Source organism: Dipodomys spectabilis, unplaced genomic scaffold (genome assembly GCF_019054845.1).
Source record: "Dipodomys spectabilis isolate Male_0828 unplaced genomic scaffold, ASM1905484v1 ptg000083l, whole genome shotgun sequence".
In the NCBI taxonomy this organism is placed as follows: domain Eukaryota; kingdom Metazoa; phylum Chordata; class Mammalia; order Rodentia; family Heteromyidae; genus Dipodomys; species Dipodomys spectabilis.
The window spans coordinates 3,234,481-3,256,937 of NW_024870760.1; the positions used below are offsets into that span (position 1 = coordinate 3,234,481).

At 40.1% G+C, this 22,457-nt stretch overlaps 1 protein-coding gene across 2 annotated transcripts in view; it reads right to left on the minus strand.

Moving 5' to 3' along the window:
• Spire1 (spire type actin nucleation factor 1) overlaps positions 1-22,457 on the minus strand; it is a 158,448-nt gene that overhangs the window by 132,739 nt on the left and 3,252 nt on the right. For both annotated transcript variants that reach the window (XM_042683667.1, XM_042683666.1), the window contains exon 2: positions 2,502-2,536. In XM_042683667.1, coding sequence (XP_042539601.1) covers positions 2,502-2,536 — 35 coding nt within the window. The remainder of the gene's footprint in view (positions 1-2,501; positions 2,537-22,457) is intronic.

Genomic DNA, 22,457 nt, shown 5'->3' on the forward strand with positions numbered 1-22,457 from the left:
GCTATTAGAACATTTTCCAGTTCTACCCCAGTGGTAGAACACTTGTCTATATGTGCCACGACACAGTCAGTAACACACACACACACACACACACACACACACACACACACACACACACTCACATTAGCTGACCTGACAGTGAAGGCCCTCATAGAAGTTGACTACCTATGACTTCTCTTTCTCTCAACTCAATTTTAGTTTGGTTTCTACAAATGTAGGAAAAATATTTATTAGAAAGAATAATTTTAATATGCCTTAGCCATGAAGTCCAACTCATTTAAGTGATGTAATTAAAAAACAAATTCATAGGAAGACTTTATGTACTACAAAACCTATGAAAGCCAGGTGCCAATGGCTCACACCCCTAATCCTAGCTACTCAGGAAGCTGAGATCGGAGGATGGAGGTTCACATGAAAAAGTCCCTCTGCCATTCACACCCAGCCCATCAGCTGTCAAATATCAACAAAGACAAAGTTTTTGCTAATGTGAGCTATAATCTATCCACATTAGAAATCAAAACAGAAATATAAAAATATATTTATTAACCCACTTAACCCCATAACATATAAATATAAATACCACTTTTATGAAAAATAATTCTTTTCACAAAGTTAAGAAGGATGGGATGATTTCATGTGGTTTTTGTTTTGTTTTGTTTGGTCAGTCATGGGGCTTGACCTCTGGGCCTGTGTGCAGTCCCTGAGCGATTTAGCTCAAGGCCAGTGCTCTACCATTTGAGCTACAGTACCACGTCTGGTTTTCTGGTGGGTAACTGGAGATAAGAGTCTCACAGACTTTCCTGCCCAGGTTGGCTTTGAATTGTGATCTTCTAATCTCAGCCTCCTGAGTAGCTAGGATTACAGGCGTAGACACCAGTGCCCAGCTTTGTGTGTCTTTTTAAACTCTCTAATGGGTCAAATAACAGACCTCAAGTCAGCTTCTGCAATGAGCCCAACAACTGGGAGTGAATTCTGGCTGCCGATGCTAGCACTGCCTTGATTTTGTGGTAATATATCATATCACATGATAGAATTACATCACAATTCAGTAAAACAAAATAATGAGACATGCCAATGTCCTATATGTCAAATCTCCTCCTTTCAATACCTAAAGGCAGAAATGTTAACTGTATTTGTATCATCACTTAATGAAATACCTTCACATATATTATTTAAAATTTCACAACCCTATGAAGTTAGTACAGATGATCATTAACATTTATAGGTAAGAAAGGTAAAAGTTCTAGGAGGAAAAAAAATGACTTGCTCCAAATTGCACAACTAGGAAGATGTACTACCAGAAACTACAGACAAAACTCTTTTAGGTTCAAATCAAATTTACTCATTGATAAATACTATATCAAAACTAGCAAAATAAAAATGTTATGGTTTTCTCCTTTTTTTTTTAATTGGTTGTGGGGCTTGAACTCTGGGCCTCAACATTGTCCCTCAGCTCTTCAGCTCAAGGCTAGTGCTCTACCACTTAAGCCACAGCGCCACTTTCGCTTTTCTGGTGGTTTATTGGAAATAAAAGTCTCGCAGACTTTCCCGCTTGGGTTTGCTTTGAACCACAATCCTCAGACCTCAGCTTCCTTAGTAGCTAGGATTACAGGCATGAGTCATGGGCACCTGGCTAGTTTTAATCAATTTTTAGAACTGATTTGATAAAATTATCTCTAACTTTTAATGTTGAACAAGAAAATACAAAATGAACTGAATGCAAAAAAAGATATTATTTTTGCTTTTTGATACAACGATATAATCCTCTAGGAAGATTGAACTGTACCCAAAACAACAGTTAAAATTTATTAAAACCTTTATCGAACACAGCTACATTACAGAATTAGGAATTCAATTTCAAAAGTCCTTTATTTAGGCATTAACATTAAATGCCTACCACCCTTAATCTAAGGACTGCTGAGAGCTTACACATACATGCTACCCAGGTACAGCACGGTCATCCTGAAGCTCCTGAAGGGAACATAAGAAATACCTCCAAACGCCCATATTTTACAATCATAATGTTCAATATAATTATTATTTAAATTCTTTTATAAAAGAATTGCAGAAAAAAAGTTTTATTTCACTCCAATCTAACTAAAACATGCTTTCCCCCCCCCCCCCCACCACTAAGGCAGTGCCATGGGGTCCAACAAATTTAAGTGATACTTCTATCATACACTAGATTGAAATATGAAAAATGAATTTAGTGTAAAATATTCCTATTCAAGGGACTCTTGCCTGGATCTTAATTACCTCAATTTACAAATAATAATACAGAAAAAATTTTGAAGCTATGTTTAAGTTACTCTTTATAATATCTCCTGACAAATATGTAGACTTTCCTTCAGCTTACTCTTCCTAAATACAGAACACCTGTACCTGTTCTCAACCCATCCTATGAGAAAGCTGAGAGCCTTTAGAAAGTTAGTTGGCACTCAAGTTCACCTAAGCAGGACTGCAAAGATGTACTACTAGAAATATTTGAGCTTTTCTCTTACCTCTGTTTCTGTACAATGTGAATATCCCAATTTACCTGTAATAAAAATACAAAAGGTTATTTCCAAAGAACCTGAGGTTTTTAAAACCATTGATAAATATATTTAAGTTACTCAAGTAACTTATGAAAGATGACATCATCAAAAAATGTACTCTTTACCCAATTTATGTAACTGTAACCCTTCTGTACCTTTTTCTTTTCTTTTTTTTCTTTTTTTTTTATTGTGGGGCCTGAACTCTAGGTTTGGGCGCCATCCTTAAGCTCTTCAGCTCAAGGTTAGAGCTCTACTACTTGAGCCACAGCACCACTTCTGGCTTTTTCTGCTTATGTGGTGCTGAGGAATCAAACCCAGGGCCTCGTACATGCAAGTCAAGAACTCTACCACTGTGCCACCTTCCCAGCCCCCTCTCTACCTTTATAATAAAAATAATTTTTTTAAAAAGTGCCTAGAATGACCAAATACCAAAAGATCTTGCTCAGAGATTTAATCAAAGGAAAATAAAAAATCTTTTAAAGTCTTGCTTTTTAAATACCCTAAAATGGTTTAAAGGCATTTAGAACATACTCTAAGAAAACTTTTTAAAGACTCTTGGACTTTATACCAAATATATTCCCATTTGTTTCAAAGTATTTTCCATTATACAGCTGGTTGCCTTTCTTTAATATATGATTAGATAACATCATATAGTTTAGTAATTCTTCCAATACGGATCACCCAAAGAATAAATAGAACTGGCTGGGTGTGGTGGTGCATGCCTTTAACCCCAGCACTCTGGAGGCTCAGGTGAGACACTCCAGTTCAAGGTCCAGGCCACCCTGAGCTATGTAGCAGTGAGGCATCATGTCTAAAAGCAAATACACACATACACACAAAACAAACTAGAACTTTAACAATACTTTACTAACCCACATTGTAGTTGGTATACGTACAATTCTATATTTCTGTCAATTTGAGTAACTAAAACATTTTAAAATAAAAGGGGCTACTTAAAGAGAGAATAATACTTTAACAAAAAGAACTGATAACTCCTGTATAGTCGGTATTATGAAATTTAATTTCCCTCATCTCCACTTCTTAAGTGTTGTCATTGTCTTAGGTACCTGCACAGCCTCCCCTCCCCCGACACTGCCCTCCTCACCATGCCAGCCTTCCTTTCCCAGTCTCTTACTCCAGGCCTACTCCAGAAGACTGAACTGAGAGCCTCTCATTTACTAGGCAAGTACTCTACCACCACCAGCCTGTGGGGTTTTCTGAGGTATAATACTGTTGCCTTGCCCAGGCTGCCCTCAAGCTCATGGTCCCTCTGCCTCTGCTTCCCATTTAGCTAGATTTACAGATCTATGCCACCATATTCAGCCTTTTTTTCTCTTCAAATACTAGAATTCACACACCTTAAGAGTCCACCACTAAAGAAAAATCATGCTTTTTATTTGCCACCCAATTCTTAAAAAAAAAAAAAAAAGCTGATATAATTTCTCATCACTATCCTAATATGAAACACTGTTAAAACTTCAGACCAGAGAAACCAGATGCCAGTGGCTCATGCCTGTCTGTAATCCTAGCTACTCGGGAAGCTGAGCTCTAAGGAACAAGGCTTGAAGCCTTATATAGTAAGATTTGATTAACATATAACTTTGATTAATACATGATTTATGCTGGGTGATGGTGGCTCACACCTGTAGTCTTAGCTACTCAGGAAGCTGAGATCTGAGGACTATAGTTCAAAGCCAGCCCTAACAGGAAAGTCTATGAGACCCTTATCTCCAATTATCCACCAAAAAGCCAGAAGTAGAGACATTGCTCAAGTGATAGAATGCTAGCCTTGAGCAAAAAAAGCTCAGGAACAGAGCCTATGCACTTAGTTCAGGTCCCAGGACTGGCATGTGCACACATATGTACATATGTGCACACACACACACACTCAAAATATACATACATATCACATATATTTGTGATACAAAATTACATTAGTATGTCATATATTATTTATATATACTACATATATAGTTATACATTCTGTCCTTTATTCACACTATTAAGCTTTTACTCCTTTAGAATTGATAATTGAACTAGAAAGGTACTACTACTGGATAGGAATAGCTCAAATAAAGGCATAGCATACCTCTCAGCAAACATGACCTGTGTGCCTACTCTGCACAGGAAGAACGGAGGTACCAGAGCAGACTTCACCAGAGGAGACCAACAACACTAAGAACACATGGATGTACATCTCAATAGGACATATTCTAAAGAAAAGAGGCCAGCCGGGCGCTGGTGGCTCACGCCTGTAATCCTAGCTACTCAGGAGGCTGAGATCTGAGGATCGCGGTTCAAAGCCAGCCCGGGCAGGAAAGATGGTGAGACTCCTATCTCCAATAAACCACCAGAAAACCGGAAGTGGCGCTGTAGCTCAAGTGGTAGAGCGCTCGCCTTGAGCTGAAGAGCTGAGGGACAGCGCCCAGGCCCAGAGTTCAAGCCCCACAACCGAGCAGAAAAAAAAAAAAAAAAAAAAAAAAAAAAAAAAAAAAAAAAGAAAAGAGGCCACTAGAGTTCAGGTACTAGATGGGTAATTAATTGTAGTCTCCATTTTGCAAATGTTACATTACTAAGCAAACGATAAACTCAGTGATGAAGAAATCTACAAACCTAACATGAGGGAGGAAGAGGAAAAGCTCTACAGAAGTATTAACCAGAAACAAGAATTACCCAGCTTCAAAAACCATACATTTGCCAGGCACCAGTGGCTCACGCCTGTAATCCTCACTACTCAGGAAGCTGAGATCTGAGGATCGCGGATCAAAGCCAGCCCAGGCAAGAAAGCAAGAAAGTCTGTGAGACTGTTATTTCCAATAAACCACTCAGAAAACAAAGTGGCACTGTGGCTCAAGTGGTAGAGCTCTAGCCTTGAGCTGAATTGCTGAGGGACAGCGCCCAGGCCCAAAGTTCAAGCCCCACAACTGGATAAAAAAACAAGCAAAAAAAAAACAAACAAACATACATACATACATACATACATTTCCTAGTACTGCCCACCAAAAATGGAAGAACCTTATTCTGCAGGAGCATACATAGACCCATTCCCCCTCAACAGGATGGATTCCTCCTGAGATTGACTGACTTCAAGGTTGCACAGGGAAATGACAACAAAAGCCAGAACATCTTTCTTCCACTAGAAAATAATGAAATACTTGAGGAATGATAGGGTGATGTTAAAAGGGCATGAGTCCCTTGAAATTAAATTCCTGTCGATGACTTCTGTTACAATACTCAAAATGCTTTCCTGCAAGGATGCCAAAGCTTTTTGTGGAATGTGCAACTGCTCTTGGTTATCCACTGAGAATTCGTGAGTACCTCATGAAACTATGCTAAGGTTATAAGCACAAAGGGTCTGCCACCTACACAACTCTTCCCTCTACATCTCTGCCCATCTGCTGACCCACAAACCAGAAATCCCAATCTCATGACATCAGAGCTTAAAGGAATCATGGGAGTGACCTTGCCCAACTCATTCATTTTACAGACGAATAATCTGACAGGCTGACTCTGCACATAACCAGAGTGGGTGGCAGGGCTAGAAGGACAGCCAAGGCTCTGGATGCCTTGTCATGAGGGCTGGTGCAATTTTCTTAGCCCACTCATCCATTCCCACTCCCACTGGAGACAGGGGAAGAATATGAAAGAGTGCTGTCCCTGCTAACTAGCTTTTGGGGAAATACATTCCTCCAATACTAACTTAAGTTGGAAACTGCCAGTACAGCACCAAGAGATTTTCATTTGGCCACTTTTGAGTCTTTCTTCAAGGGCTGGCCACCTTGTCTTACAGAACTAAGGAAATCCTCTCAAATCTAGAATTACCCTGACTCTACATTCTACAATACAAGCTGATGGTAGGCCTTAACGTTACAGTTACTGTGAGCTAGTTCTCCCAATTAAGTAATTACTTCACATTAGCTCATACAAAAGATCTGAAATGGTATTTAAACAAAATCATTAAAAAGTACTTATGTACTAGATTTTCTCAAGAAGCTAGAAGTATGAAAGTTCAGCTCTGTGGGGAGGTTTTGTTTGGTTGGGGTTTTTTTTGTTGTTTTTGGTGCCAGTATTGGGGCTTGAACTCAGGGCCTAGGTGCTGTCCCTTAGTTTTTCTGTTCAAGGCTGGTGCTCTACCACTTGAACCTCAGCTCCACTTCTAGCTTTTGGGTGGTTCACTGGAGATAAGACTCTCATTGACTTTCCTGCCTGGGCTGGCTTTGCACCATAATCTCATATATCAGCCTCCTGAGTAGCTAGGATTAGAGGCATGAGCCACTGACACCTAGCAGCTCAGTACTTCTTAAAAGGCTTGGGCGGGCCGGGAAGGTGGCTCAGTGGTAGAGCGCTTGCCTTGCACGCATGAGGGCCTGGGTTCGATTCCTCAGCACCACATAAGCAAAAACAAAAAAGCTGGAAGTGGCGCAGTGGCTCAAGTGGTAGAGCGCTAGCCTTGAGCTGAAGAGCTGAGGGACAGCGCCCAGGCCCAGAGTTCAGGCCCCACAACCGGACCAAAATCAATCAATCAATCAATCAATAAAAGGCCTGGGCATTTTAATACTGCTACATCACCTGAAAGATCTGCTCTTCTCTAAAGACTGGCTAGGTGAGATCCTTATAGCCCATGACAATACCTTTCTATAAACTGATATAAAACTAGCCCAGGTATAAAACAACTGTCATAAAGATTTCACCAAGACTTTCAGTCTTCACTGTCTATAACCAAGTAATTCCATTTGGCAGAACAGGAAGTTACCAGAAAGAACACCCTGTGAATGCGCACTGGCAGGCCCACTCCATCTTAGCTGTTCAGGATTCAGTCATTACACACTTGCTGCTCACCTTAGTGAGAGATCGCACGTTCTAACAAACCATACAACCTTTCAACAAAAAGTAAAGCAGTGCCGGGTGCCGGTGGCTCACACCTGTAATCCTAGCTACTCAGGAGGCTGAGATCGCAGTTCAAAGCCAGCCGGGGCAGGAAAAGTCTGTGAGACTCTTATCTCCAATAAACCACTCAGAAAACAAAGTGGCCCTGTGGCTCAAGTGGTAGAGCGCTTGCCTTGAGCTGAAGAGCTAAGGGACAGCCCCCAAGCCCAGATTCAAGCCCCACAACCGACAAAAAAAAAAAAAAATTAAAGCAGTACTGGAAAAAATACACAAGTTTTCATAGCTAGAATAGTCTTTGGTGTAGAAACTTCCACCACAGTGGCCAAACTATCAGTCTCATTATCAGCAGGATTCAAATAAGCTGAATAAACACAAGGCAAAGTATGCTCACCAAAAATTCCTGAATTTTTTTAGGTAAGAATTAGTGTATTTTTTTCTATGTGACCAAACTGTTTAGATTTACTGAACATGTGAAATTATGTTCTTTTTCATGCTAAAACTCAGTGATACCAACAGATATACCAGTTTATCTACCCTCCTCATTTGTCCCATCATTTTTTTAATTTGAGGGAAGGGTTTGAACTCAGGGCCTCTCACTTGCAAGGCAGGTGCTTGACCATTTCAGCCATTCCCACAGCCTTTTCTTGCTTTAGTTATTTTTCATGTAATCTCTCCTGTTTGCCAGTGAGTTGGAGAGCCTGGATTGAGATCCTTTACATTTGCATTTACAGATCCTGGATCACAAGTATGTGTCCCTATACCAGCTTACTGACTGAGATGGGTCTCACTAACGTTTTACTCAAGCTGGTTTTGAACCATGATTATCCTGCTCTCAGCCTCCTGCATAACTGGGATGATGGGCATGAGCCACCATACCATAAATATTGACTGGTCTATAAATATTGACTGAATAACTACTCAATACTGTTGACTGGCAATGACAATATGCTGTGAGCAAGACTGGCATGGCCCTTTCCCCACAGTACTACATTTTAGTCAACACAAACCAGAAGAAGCAAACAAAATACTGACAAGTGGTAACACATGTAACTATGGATGCAAAATAAGAGAGAAAGAAAATACAAATGTCCCAATTAGGGTAGCCAGGTAAGACTCCTTGAGAATAAATTTTTTTAAGACCTTGAATTTGGGTAGAAGTGACTACTGGGCTAGAGGAAGAGCCTGTTGCAGAAGTGGGAACTGGAAGGCAGTCAGTGCTGAGTTTGGGAAATTCAGTGGGCTGACAACACAGTCTGCATTTGAAAAGACAAGCAGGACTTGTGAGGGCAGCCCAAGGTTTACAAGTCTGCATGTGACTTTAATCACCAAGAGAAGCTACTAAGGGATGCTAAAGTTAGGCAAGAGAATGAGCTGACTCCAGATCTATTTCCAGTGAAAGCACCAGCCATGAAGAAGCAACTGTCATCATTCTGGAAAATAAGCAGGGGGCTGGCCCATGGTTGAAGCAGGTATGAGGAAGGAAAAGAAGACTTTTGATGAGATAATTTGGAGATTGAATAAACAGACTATGCTATTGAACAGGGTGTGAATAAAGAATGGCATCCTGTACAATCTGTATTTCAAGAATAGTATTCTCTCAGAATTCTCTATTCTTCAAACTCATCCACAAGTACCAGATTAAGAACTGACTTTTTTTTTGGGGGTCCAGTCATGGGGCCTGAACTCTGGGCCTGGGTGCTGTCCCTCAGTTCTTCAGCTGAAGGCTAGCGCTCTACCACTTGAGCCACAGCGCCACTTCTGGCTTTTTTCTTTCTGCTTATGTGGTGCTGAGGAATCGAACCCAGGGCCTCATGCATGCAAGGCAAGCACTTTACCACTGAGTCACCTTCCCAGCCCAAGAACTGACATTTTTATTTAAACAAAAGTATATAAAGTAGGCTTTTGAGATAATGGGTTATGTTATTACTACAAACAAAAGTATATCGTTTTTGAACAGTTACCAGGATGCAATTTAGCAATAATAGTAATAATAACTAATCCAGGGCTGAAGGTACTGCTCAAGTGGTAATGTGCCTACTGTGAACAAGCAAGCTGAACAAAGATGAAGCCCTGAGTTCAAATCCCAGTACTGCCACTCCCTGAAAAAAAATCCAGCAGCCTATTGACATCTGAATTTCCAAAACATCCTGGTAATTGATGACTTGAAAACCCATGAACAGTATCTTTATTCCATTAACATGATACATAAACTTACATATTCATATACCGAAAGTCTCTAAGCTGATAGCTCCCACCTGCAAACCTAGCTACTTTGGAGACTGAGATTGGTTTATTGGATTATGGTTCAAAGACAGCTCAGAAAGAAAATTCTGTGAGATCTCCTTCTCAACAGATACCTGGATACAGTGGTGTATGCCTGTTATCCCAGAATAGATGTCTGGGAAGTAAGAGCCTACCTCAAAAAAACAACCAACAGAAAACAGGGCTAGAGGCTAGCAAGAGTGAGGTCCTAAAATCAAGACCCAACACCAGCACTAAAACAAACAGTACAGGCTAGAAGATGGCTCAGCAACAGAGCCTTTGCCTAGCAAGCATGAGGTCCTGAGTTAAAAGAATTTTAAAAAGTTCTGTGAGAGACTAATATTCCTATGCCTTAGGTATGTAATAAAGTTTGTATGTTATTTTTTCTATGTTAAACAAAATTTCTATAGAGAAACAGAATATAATCTTTCATATTTGGGAGGAGTATGTATGGTTGTGGAGGTGGGAGGAAAGGGATGGTAAGGGAAAAAGAAAGGAGGAGGCAACAATGCTTGATAAGAAATGTACTCATTACCTTGCTCATGTAACTGTAACCCCTCTGTACAGTATTTTCACAATAAAAAAAACATTTAAAAAAATTTCATATTTAATAGTCTCATATATATGTGTATGTATGTATGTGTGAATATGTATGTGCATATGTGTGTGTGTGCATAGCAGTTTAGATTAACCCAGGACCCCAGCAGCTCATGCCTGTAATCCTATCTACTCAGGAGGCTGAGGGCTGAAGATAGCAGTTCAAGCCAGCTTGGGCAGGAAAGTCCAGGAAAGTCCATGAGCTTCTTATCTCCAATAAACTACTCAGAAAAAGCCAGAAATGATGCTATGGCTCAAGTGGTACAGCTCTAGCCTTGAGCAAAAAGAAGTTCAGGGACAATGCCCAAGCCCAGAGTTCAAATCCCATGACCAGCAAATAAAAAAAGCAGTTTATATTTTGAAATAAAAAATGCCTATATCATAGGAAGATTTTGAAATTCAACTCATTTTTGTATTTGTTTATTAAAATCTTTAACAAGCTTCAAGCTGGAGCCGGGCACCAGTGGCCATGTCTGTAATCCTAGCTACGCAGGAGGCTGAGATCTGAGAATTGTGGTTCAAAGCCAGCCCAGGAAGAAAAGTCCATGAGACTCTATTTTTTTTTTGGAGGGGGGGTCCGGCCATGGGGCCTGAACTCTGGCTTGAGCGCTGTCCCTCAGCTCTTCAGCTCAAGGCTAGCACTCTACCACTTGAGCCACAGCGCCACTTCCGGCTTTTTTCTTTTTGCTTATGTGGTGCTGAGGAATCGAACCCAGGGCCTCAGGCATGCAAGGTAAGCGCTCTACCACTGAGCCACCTTCCCAGCCCTCCATGAGACTCTTAATCTCCAATTAACCACCAGAAAACTGGAAGTGGTGCTGTAGCTCAAGTGGTAAGAGTGCTCACCTTGAGCTGAAGAGCTGAGGGACAGCGCCCAGGCCCAGAGTTCAAGCCATACAACCAATTAAAAAAGAAAAAAAAAAAAAGTCAAAGCATCCTTTCATCATCTCAAACACTATAGTCTACTAATCCTGCACCAAATGTACTAAAGTCACTTATCACAAAGGCTAAAGATCAGAATCCTTAAGACAATGTCACCAGAAGCAGTGACAACAGGGAATAAATGAAAGGGGAAAAAAGAAAAAGAAAAAAGAAATAACTGAAAACAGTACAATTAAATACCTCATTTCCATTTCTTGAGGTTCATTTCAATAAGCATCATTTTATATGGTCATATGCACATAGCTATTGAACCACTGTGATTATTACAAAGGAGGGAAACCATGCAGCCTCTGTTTCTTTGGGTCTGACTTACTTTGCTTAATATAATTTTTTCCAAGACTTTCCATTTCTTTACAAATGGGACACGATCATTCTTTCTGATGGAAACACAGAATTCCATTGTGTATATATACCACATTTTATTGATCCATTCATCTACTGAGTGGCATGGATTGATTCCCTATCTTACCTATGGTAAATAATGCTGCAATGAACATGGTTGTGCTGGTGGCTTTAGTGTGGGCTGGTCTGTGGTCATTTGGGTAAATGCCTAGAAGTGGGATTGCTGGGTCCTAGGTAAGCTCTATGTTTAGTCTTTTGAGGATCCTCCACACTGCTTTTCAGAGTAGCCGAACAAGTTTACACTCCCAACAGTGCACTCCCAATAGTGCAGTAGCGTTCCCTTTGGCCACCAGCATTTGTTATTGTTAATTTTCTTGATAATGGCCATTCTAACTGGGGTGAGGTGGAATCTCAAATGTTGTTTTGATTTGCATTTCTTTTATGGCCAGAGATGTTGAATGCTTCTTCATATGTCTATTAACTAATTCTTATTTCCTCTCCAGAGAAATCTGTTTTTAATTCTTTAGCCCACTTATTGATGGGATGGTTGTTTGAGGATTTTTTTATTGGAGGGTTTAATTTTTTAAGCTCTAGGTATATTTTTTATATGAGACCCTTGTCTGTTGTATAGTTAGTGAAGATCTTCTCCCAATCTGTGGGCTTTTTATTTATCTTGCTAACCCTGTCCTTTGTCGTGCAGAAACTTTTCTGTTTAATGCAACCCCATTTATCTTTCTTTGATTTGTTGTGTTTCTGGATCTTTACTTAGGAAGTTTCGACCAATACCAAGGAGCCCTAGGATTTACCCTATCCCTTTCTGTTATATTTTCAGGGCATCTGCTCTTACATTGAGGAATTTTCTTCAGGTTACATCTACTTCTTCATGTTACCTTCTACTGATCAACTGACAAGAGTCCAATCTCTAGTAAATACTGGAAATTGGGAGACATGACTAAGACTATGATTCTAGAATTAGTCTGCTAACTTCAAATTCGGTGATAGATCACTGTGTTTAGTTCAATCTGCATGTATTTAGTTTGCACACTAAAATGGCCTATCTCCTAACAGACTTTATTATTTTTGCTCACTTTGGCTGTGAGTCTGATAATGCTACAAAATAAAGAATTTTAACTCAAAGGTCCTAAGTTAGAGTTACACAGTTTTTACAAGTGATTATTACATTATCAACACTAAAATCAATACAATTATGAACTTCAAGGTTCACATTCAGTCTTTGTATAGTTTTTTTAATAAATGCATCTATTACTATAGTCTCATGCATAATAATTTCATCACCCTAAAGATTCTCTATACTCCTGTTCTCCCCCTTCCTCAACCATAACCACTATCCCTTTACTGTCTCCATAGCTTTGCCTTTCCCAGAACATCATGTAGTTACAAGACCGGCTTCTATCTCTTCATAATATATACTTAAGTTCTTCCACATCTTTTATGGCTAAGATTAGTCTTTCTAGATTGAATAATATTCTGTCATTTGACTAAGCCAGTTTATTTATGCATTTGTTTGCAGAACAATATCTTCATTGCTTTCAAGTTTTGCAATTACAGAGAAAACTATTAAAAAAAAAAAGAGAGAGAGAGAGAGAGACAAGGTCTCCGGGGCCAGATGTTTGGGGTTTGAATCCCAAGTGGGTTGCTACTTAAACTTAAGAAAAGGCCTCTTAAAAGTTTTCCATTTGGCATGGGAAGGTGGCTCAGTGATAAAGAGCTTGCCTTGCAAGCATGAGGCCCTGGGTTCGATTCCTCAGCACCACATAAGAAAAAAAAAAAAAAAAAAAGAGCCGGAAATGGCGCTGTGGCTCAAGTGGTAGAGCGCTAGCCTTGAGCTGAAGAGCTGAGGGATAGTGTGCCCAGGCCCAGAGTTCAGGCCCCACGACCGGACCCCCCCCCCCCCAAAAAAAGAAAAAGTTTTCCATTTGTGAGATGAAAAGTAATACTACCTGCCTCATTCTCATTGTGAGGATCAAAATGATAATCAATGCCAACTGCTTAGCCTGTTATTCGATGAGCACCACACTGGATAAATATTAGTCCAATATCTTCAAATCTTTAAACCTTCTTACAAAAGAGCTAAGTCAAAAAAGATTCTTCTGAGTGGGCACCAATAGTCAACACCTGTAATCCTAGCTACTTAGGAAAGTCCATGAGACTCTTATCTCCAATTAACCACCAGAAAACCAGAAATGGAGCTGTGGCTCAAAGTAGTAGAGTGCTAGCCTTGAGTGAAAAACCCAGGCTCTGAGTTCAAGCCCTATGACCACAACACACACACACACACCACACACACACAAAGGTAACAGTAGAACTGGTACTAAAGTGGCAGAGCACCAGCCTGGAGGAAAAAAGCTTAGAGATGGCATCCAGGCCCTGAGTTCAAGCCACAGTATTGGCAGAAATTGAAAACAAACAACAACAACAACAAAACCCTAACCTCTTCTTTTCCAAACCTGAGAAGCCTAAGTAAACACATCACTTGGCCTCTCACAGGTCTGATATCATCTTCCTAGGTCCTCACTACAAAACCCATCACTCAGCTTTCAGTAAGTCCCAGGAGTCTCCTGCCTCTGAACCTCCTGCATAATTCGAGGGCAGAGCATGGATGAAGCATCACAAACACATTCAGCTTTCCTCCAGATAAGGATAGGCCACAAGGAGGAGTCACTGAGACCTCCTCTCTCTTGGTTCCTCTCATTCTTTCAGTGTCTTCCTTCCTCCAGTGGTCTAGTGGTCATCTTTTATAGCCTATGAACCCCAGGGGTCTTACCTGACCCCTCAAGTTCTTCAGCCAGAATTAATGGAATTCTTAAGAATGATGCCAATTATTGCCATTTTCTTCCACCTCCTTACACGGAGCAACTCTGGGTGAAATTTTCATTTAAATGTTCTGAGTTTTGTTGTTGTTGTTGTTCGGGTTTTTTTTGCAAGGATTCCAACTTTTAGGAAAACTACTCTTAACATCTTAATCAGAAATGTATTTTTAAAAAAAGACAAAAGACAAAAGACATCTATACAACTTCCCTGGACATTTCTAAAATCACATAGTATTCAAACTAACCCCCAAAATGCCCTTTAAAATTCTAAGAAATTAAGTTATTATTCATAAGCTTTCTCGTTAATACTTAAAGTCGATCCATACTTATTTTATATGCAACATGCTGCTCTGAAGCCCAGACCTGAGAACCATGGCACAAACCCTCTCATTTTTACAGCTAAGGAAGCTCAAACTCTGAAGAATAAAATGAGTCATCAAAGGTTACGGCCTATTACCCTATGCTCAGGCTGCTAACCCTGCCCAGCCACTGTGGACTTTCAGGGTTCAGTAACGGTGAGAAGAGAGCCAATGGGTATCCGCAACTAAAACTAAGGCTCAGGACTCGGAGCCATGTTTCGGAATACTAAAACAAATTTGGCTAAGTACTATTTTGATTTACTGACTCTTGTTCTTGACTAATAAATAAGAGAAAAGGGGCAAAAAAAAACCGTACTTAAGCTTTACACTCTCTTTTAAAAAAGGGGGGGGGGGGGCTGAGAAGGTGGCTCAGTGGTAAAGCACTTGCCTTGCATGCATGAGGCCCTGGGTTCGATTCCTCAGCACCACGTAAGCAGAAAAAAGCTGGAAGTGGCGCTTTGGTTCAAGTGGTAGGGCGCTAGCCTTGAGCTGAAGAGCTGAGGGACAGTGCTCAGGCCCAGAGTTCAGGCCCCATGACCGACAAAAAAAACAAACAAAAAAAGGAATCTCTTGAATAATCAATGTGTACTTGTAGACTGAAACACCTTGGCTAGAATTTGCAGCATAGTCTGGCCATTTCAAATAAGTAGAGAAACCTGAAGAGGCATAGATACATTATATGTTTGCCTGTGTAACACTGTTTCTCTTATAGATAACTGATTCTGACTGAGTTTCTGGTGCAAGACATAAGTTCTAATTTTTAATAAGTTTTTTAATTGTGAAAATACCATATAGAGGGGTTACAATTACATGAGCAAGGTAATGAGTACATTTCTTATCAAGCATTGATGTCTCCTCCTTTGTTTTTCCCCTACCATCCCTGCCATAACTTCTAATTTTAATGCTGCTCCCTTCTTCATTCATGGAATGCATTTGCCTGAGCTTGTATCTACTTCATTTTTTGTATCTACTTCATTTGTATCCTCTGCATCATGAACTTACCTTTAAAACAAACAAAAACAAACTACCAAATACAAGTCATTGAGTTCAAACTGCAGTGTAACCTTACAAGATAGAAGGGGAAGTGAGGGAGGAAGAAAAAAAAAAGAAAGAAAGAAAACCTTAGCTTTTTATTGCTGGTCACCTTCCCAAATACTAGAGTCCCCACCACCAGACCTGATCTCCCCAGCGCAGACGATTCCAGGCTGTTACAGATACTATCAGCACTTTCTGGCTGTCTGCGGAGGCTGAAGCTGCCTGCTTTGTAGACTAACATCATGATTTCTGCCCCTTCCATGAAGTTAGGTGTCACCAACAAAAACATCACCCCAAATCTAGGAATAAGTGTGGTTCAGACCCTGCCAACCTACTCTATGGTACTATTTTTAAAATCTAAGTTTTAAAAGCAGGTGTTCTTAATTACTAGCATTTTTCTATTCAGCAACCTTAATACTGCCTCACAGAAATACTAGTATTATCCATTGAAAAACAATTACTTTAGCATAACTTTTCTCAATATAAGTACCTACCTTTGTCTCTTTTATGTAATTTGGCAACAGTGCAAGCTTGTAAAGCAACTGCCAACTTATAAAGCAAATACGTTTCACCTCTTATGTTAAATCTACCTGACTGCCAATGACTATCTAAAACACAATTTTCAGAAAAGTTCAGGCAAATAAAAGGGGAAGTATACACCAGAGATAGTTAGCAGTGTTAGCCACAGCAATGGGCCATAGTGCTGACAGTCCTGTTAGAGGACAGACATCCTGGAATCTGTGGTACTGCTTGTAAACCATACAGATGTGGGTTAAAGTTTTCTCTACTGATAGTATTTCAAATATTGCTGAAATGTCACGAAACCTCCAAAGTATACTGTGATCATAAGTACTGTGTTAATTCTTTCAAGAACTAGGACAACTTGTAGGGGAACAGTCCCAAGTCAAATCATGCAGCCAAAGACCTGGTAACAGTGAAAACCTTGAATGTCCCAGTTTTTCCTATCAATGGGGAAGTTCAGGTTTTCACACACTCCATCCACCTTCTGCACATTCCTAGTGCCCTCACCCACTACGACACCAAGAGTCCCAACAGGAGCTTCTCTCCACCTTTAGATACAACACAATCCTGCCATCCATAGCCTCGATCAAGATATGCATAGATCTGCTTCTAGCTACAAACCCCACGTAGGTTGGGCTGGGGTGATACAGCCTTGCCTTGCATACCCAAAGGCGTGAAACACTGCAAACAGTGTTTTTGCATGTATTAGTTGTACGCTATTCACCCATACACTATACTTTGATCAAATGCTCCCCTTTATTATTATTATGCTACCTCCCACCTTTTAAAAATAATGTGTAGCATGTTCCATTATTCTATGTTTAGACATGAGTGTGAGGTGCTTTAATAATATCCTACCCCTTCCCACTATTTTCACTGGCCCCAGTCCACTGCTTCCTACCTTTTATCGTTCTCTCACTCCATTTACACTTGTGTTTTTGTTCTGTTTTGAGCTCTAGATTCTTTTTTTTTAATTGAGATTAGGTGATTGAATAAATTTCACATATTTCAGAGTATTGTGGAATAGTGATACTTAAAGTCACAAACACATTTTAACCTTCACAAGACAAACTGTCATGATCATAGTCTATAAAGTTTGTGAATTCTATGAGCTTTGATACAACTATTTCTTCCACATCAGGTGATATTTACATTTCTTTCCTTTTGCTTAGTGTCAGCTGTTCCCTCTTTCCCTCATTCCTCCCCTCCCTTGGCTGTCTTTGGGTTGCTTAGTTCATTTTCATCTATGTCCAGTGCAGCTGATGGGGTATGGCTCAAGTGGCAGAGTATGTAGCAGGTGCAAGGCACAGAGTTCAAATCTCAGTATATGGGTGGGGACCTCAGCAAGGTAAAATGGCTTACCTGAGGTTATAACTAAGCAATAAGCCTCCAAGCCAAGAATCCAAACCATATCTGTGGTAACCAATTCCTATACTCTTCCCATGGTACCACCTAACATTAAACAAATGATTCTGCAACTACCTGGAAGAGCAAGAGAACGCAGGAGGCGTCAACATGACTGTATAGGAAAAGTATTTTCCAGGGCAACTTAATTTCCATAAAGCCTAAGTCAGTACCTTCCCATCCTAACCTACCCTCCTGCCTTCCCTATCACTCAGGCAGGGAGTCTGAGAACCTGTAAGGGAGCCTTCCTGTTTCTTCCCACATGTCAAACACGAAATAGCCACAGCATATTCCATTTCCCAAATCATTCTCAATCTGACTCTTTCAATCCATTTCTAATGCTGTTGCAACCTTCCGTCATGCCTTGTCTGAACAGCCACAATATTCCTAGTTTAGCAACTCAAAGGCCAGTAAGATCTAAAGACAATATGAAATATCAAATGGTGTCTTTGCCCCCAATTTTACCCAGTTCAATATACTGTCTACAAACCTGAATAGTTGTCTTTCTAAAAGTAATCTATTTACATCATTTTCTGGTTGAAATTCTTTTCAGGACTCCCCACTGCCTACCCACCCCTTATACAATGTCAACAGTGTGGCACAGCGTCCTTCATAATCTAACTCCAGCCAGAGTCCCTACCAGCCTGTCTCACCCCCACCACTCCCACACATCCCATGCTCCCGGCATAGTCAACACCCACTGCAGGGTAGACAAACAGGTTTAACCTCACATGCCAAGTCTATGTAATTGGTAGTGGCTGCCTGAAGCATCCTGTTGAGAACTCAAAGTTTGCTTATGAGTTTAGCAGCAAAAATGTCATGACTGATTAGCAAGCAATGTCTGCTTTCGGTATGGGTAAGTGGGTGGCACAAATGCCACACTGAGCATCCATCATGTATGTGGTATGACGTCTTCTGGATACTCTATGGTGTCCAAACCTTTCTATTTAGATGCTTCTGCCTCACATTGCTGTTTCTTTTCCCACATTGCTGTTCCTTTCTGAAACTAAATTGCCATGTGATATTGCCTATCAAAGTCAGCTACTCTTTTCCCTGGGCTCATACAGTGTTCTATACATGTTTCTGTTTTTGTGAAATTATTGCACTGTGTTGCAGTATTAAGGTTGTACCTCTCTGAGCTTCTCATAGGTATGTATGCAACTCATCCCTCTTTGTATCTTCAACATCTAGCACAGTAAACTTGTTAAGCATTCAAGTACTGGTGAAATGAATAAGAGAAATCATGTCACAAAAATTCCTCTAATACAGTATTTTCACTAAAAATCCAGAAAGATGCCTGGGACAGGCAGCCTTTGGGGCATATTAAAGGCATCCTACCACATTTTGTCAACTGTATCTATCGTTATATCTCATAACTACAAGATATTGGGGGATATATTTGATAGAAATTTGTCTTCTGAGACTATTGAGGATAGAAGTGAAAACAGGTAATATATGAGGAAAAGACACTGTCCTAATTTGTGTTTTAAAAAAAAGATACATTAGCACAAGCAGCATAAAAACAGTCAAGAGTCACAGGTTTCAGAAGCTCAGTAAATATAGCTCTGATGTTCTTACTAGAAATAAAACACTTCTAGCCAGGCACCAGTGGCTCACGCCTGTAATCCTAGCTACTCTAAAGATCATGGTTCAAAGCCATGGTGGGCAGAAAAGTCTGTGAAACTCTTATCTCCAATAAACCACCAGAAAACCAGAAGTGGCGCTGTGGCTCAAGTGGTAGAGTGCTTACCTTGAGCTGAAGAGCTGAGAGACAGTGCCCAAACCCAGAGTTCAAGCCCCACAATCAACAAAAGAAAAAAGAAGAAAAAAAAGAAATATAACACTTCTACCCATTTGAAACTATTTAAAATGTTGGGCTCTTAGGTGACAAGTATTTAGATTTTGCGAGAGTATATAATTGTATATCCTCATGGAGCATAAAGTGGCATTTCAATACACATATACATTGTGGAATAAGTTGTATCTATCATTCTAAAATGTATCTTTTCTTTATGTAAAAGTCCTTAAAACTCTTTATGTTATTTGAAAGATGTATTACTATTTACTATAGTCATCTAAATTTGTACTGAAGTCTCAAACTGACTTTGTAATTTTAAAAGTTTGTGAGGTACAATCACTTTGGAAAACATTGGCAAAATACAGCATCTATTAGAATGAACTAACAATTGCAAATTACAGTATAGGTTCAACACAAATGCTGTATCTAACTACTAAAGCACACACTTGACAGTGCTTATAACAGCATTATTCATAATATCCAATGACTGCATATCCAAAACCCAAATATCCATGTAGAGTAGAATGAGTTAATTCAGTATATTCATACAATGGAATATGATCCTAAAATCTAAATAAACTATGCAACCATGGTATAGAAGCAGGCTTTTCTGGATGCTAATGATATTCTGTTCTTTCTAGTGACACAAGTATACTCTCATTTGTGAAAAGTCATCATTTATGATTTATGTACTTTTCTGCATACATTTTAATTAAAACTTGTTTTAAGAGTAGTAGTGTATGCCATGCTCAAGAGATGAAGACAGAAGGGGCTGGGAAGGTGGCTCAGTGGTAGAGCGCTTGCCTTGCATGCCTGAGGCCCTGGGTTCGATTCCCCAGCACCACATAAGCAAAAAGAAAAAAGCCGGAAGTGGCGCTATGGCTCAAGTGGTAGAGCGCTAGCCTTGAACTGAAGAGCTGAGGGACAGCGCCCAGGCCCAGAGTTCAGGCCCCACAACCGGACCCAAAACAAACAAACAAAAAAGAGATAGATGAAGACAGAAGACCTAAACCAAGCCCAGGCTATCTAACAAGACTGGGGCGGGGGGAGGGACAAAATATCTAAAAATCAATAGTGGCGATAATTGTATATTACTGTAGATGTAATTAATGCTATGAAATCAAAAGGTTAAAACTGCAACCTCTTTACGTATATCTTACCAAAAACAACAATAAGGGGAAAATGATCAAAAGATGTAAACAAGAATTTCACTAAGAAATATCTTCATAACCAATAAAGAAGGTAATCAATCTAATTAGCCATCAGAAAAATACAAATTAGGACTACATTGAGCCAGTAACTCATGCTTGTAATTCTAGCTACTCAGGAGGCTGAGATCTGAAGATTGTGGTTCAAAGCCATCCCAGGCAAGAAAGTCCATGAGACTCTCATCTCCAATGAACCAAGTCAGAAATGGAGTTATGGCTTAAGTGGTAGAGTGTGAAGACTTGGGCACTAAAACTCAGGGACAGCACCAGACCCCCAGTTCAAGCCTCAGGACCAGTACACAAACATGCACGCATGCACACACACATGTTCATATGCACACACACATACACACAATTAAAATTACAATAAAAAATAATAAAACAATTCTAGTAGCAACACATAACACACCCAGTTCTTCAATCTTGATTCATATCATTCTCCAATTCAAGGATCCAGAGCTCCTTAGAGATACGGCTAGGTCTAGGGCTGGGCAGGAAATACACATGATGAGTTTGTAGTGCCAGAAAGCAAGGATGTATTCCACTAAAGGATGTCTATGTGAAAGGGAATAGTGGCCCACCAAAGGAGTGCCCCAATGGCCACAGCTGGAGAAAAAAAACTTAAGCAGTAGAAGAATGTGAAGTGGATAGCCACCAAAGTATAAAATACCTGCAAGTCCAGACTGATAAAAATAAATAGGCAGATTAGAAAAAAGGACAAATCTTCCTTACAGAAGAATTGCAAATGGGGGTATTTATGCATGATGGAGCTGATCTGACTGCCTGGACTCCATGACTGAAAGCTGGAGAAAGCAACACAATTCTAACCAAGAGTACAGAAAAGGGGGAAATAGTAACTTTTAGTGGAGAAATCTGGTAAAGGCTGTCTTCACCGAGGACCCAGGTGACACATCACGCTGGATACAGTGTGCACCCCAATGTGATGTGATGAGAAGAGCCTTCACTTTTCTAGTAATCATACCCCAAACTCAGAAACATCAGGCAAACACAAATAGACTTTTCACAAAACACATGACCAGTATTCCTCAAGATTTTAGGTGTGAAATGGTTTTTGCGTATTTCTGTAGAAATACACAAACGAGGACATTAACAGAAATACTGAGGAATTCCAAAAGTTGCTGGGGATAGTGACTCATACCTATAATTCTAGCTACTTGGGAGGCTGAGATTGGGAGGATAATGGTTTGAGGCTACTCAGAAAAGTCCAAAAGACTCCATCTCAAAAAAAAAAGGTTTTTTAAAGATTTTCGTGACAAGCACTGGTGGCTCAAACCTGTAATCCTAGCTACTTAGGAGGCCGAAATCTGAGGATCACAGTTCATAGCCAGCCCAGGAAGAGTCCGCAAGACTCTACCTCCAATTAAACACCAAAAAGCTGGAAGTGAAGCAGTGGTAGCTCAAACAGTAGGGCGCCAGCATTGAGTGAAAAAAGCTAAAAGCCAGCAAGTAGGTCCCAAGTTCAAGCCCCAGTACTAGCAGCCACGCACATGCACACACACGCATGCACACACAAACACAAACACAGTGTTTTGACCATTTCTTTTCCCTAAATATTCTGGCTCTTTAAATTCAAACAGAATAGTATTCCACAGTCATTTTCCTCACCAAATGATCATGAACCTTGCTGAGATGCTTGACTGATCACATCCTCTTTCCAACCCCTACACCTAGAAGCCATGTTCAAGGGACCCCAGTATTAGTATGCATATAGCCTT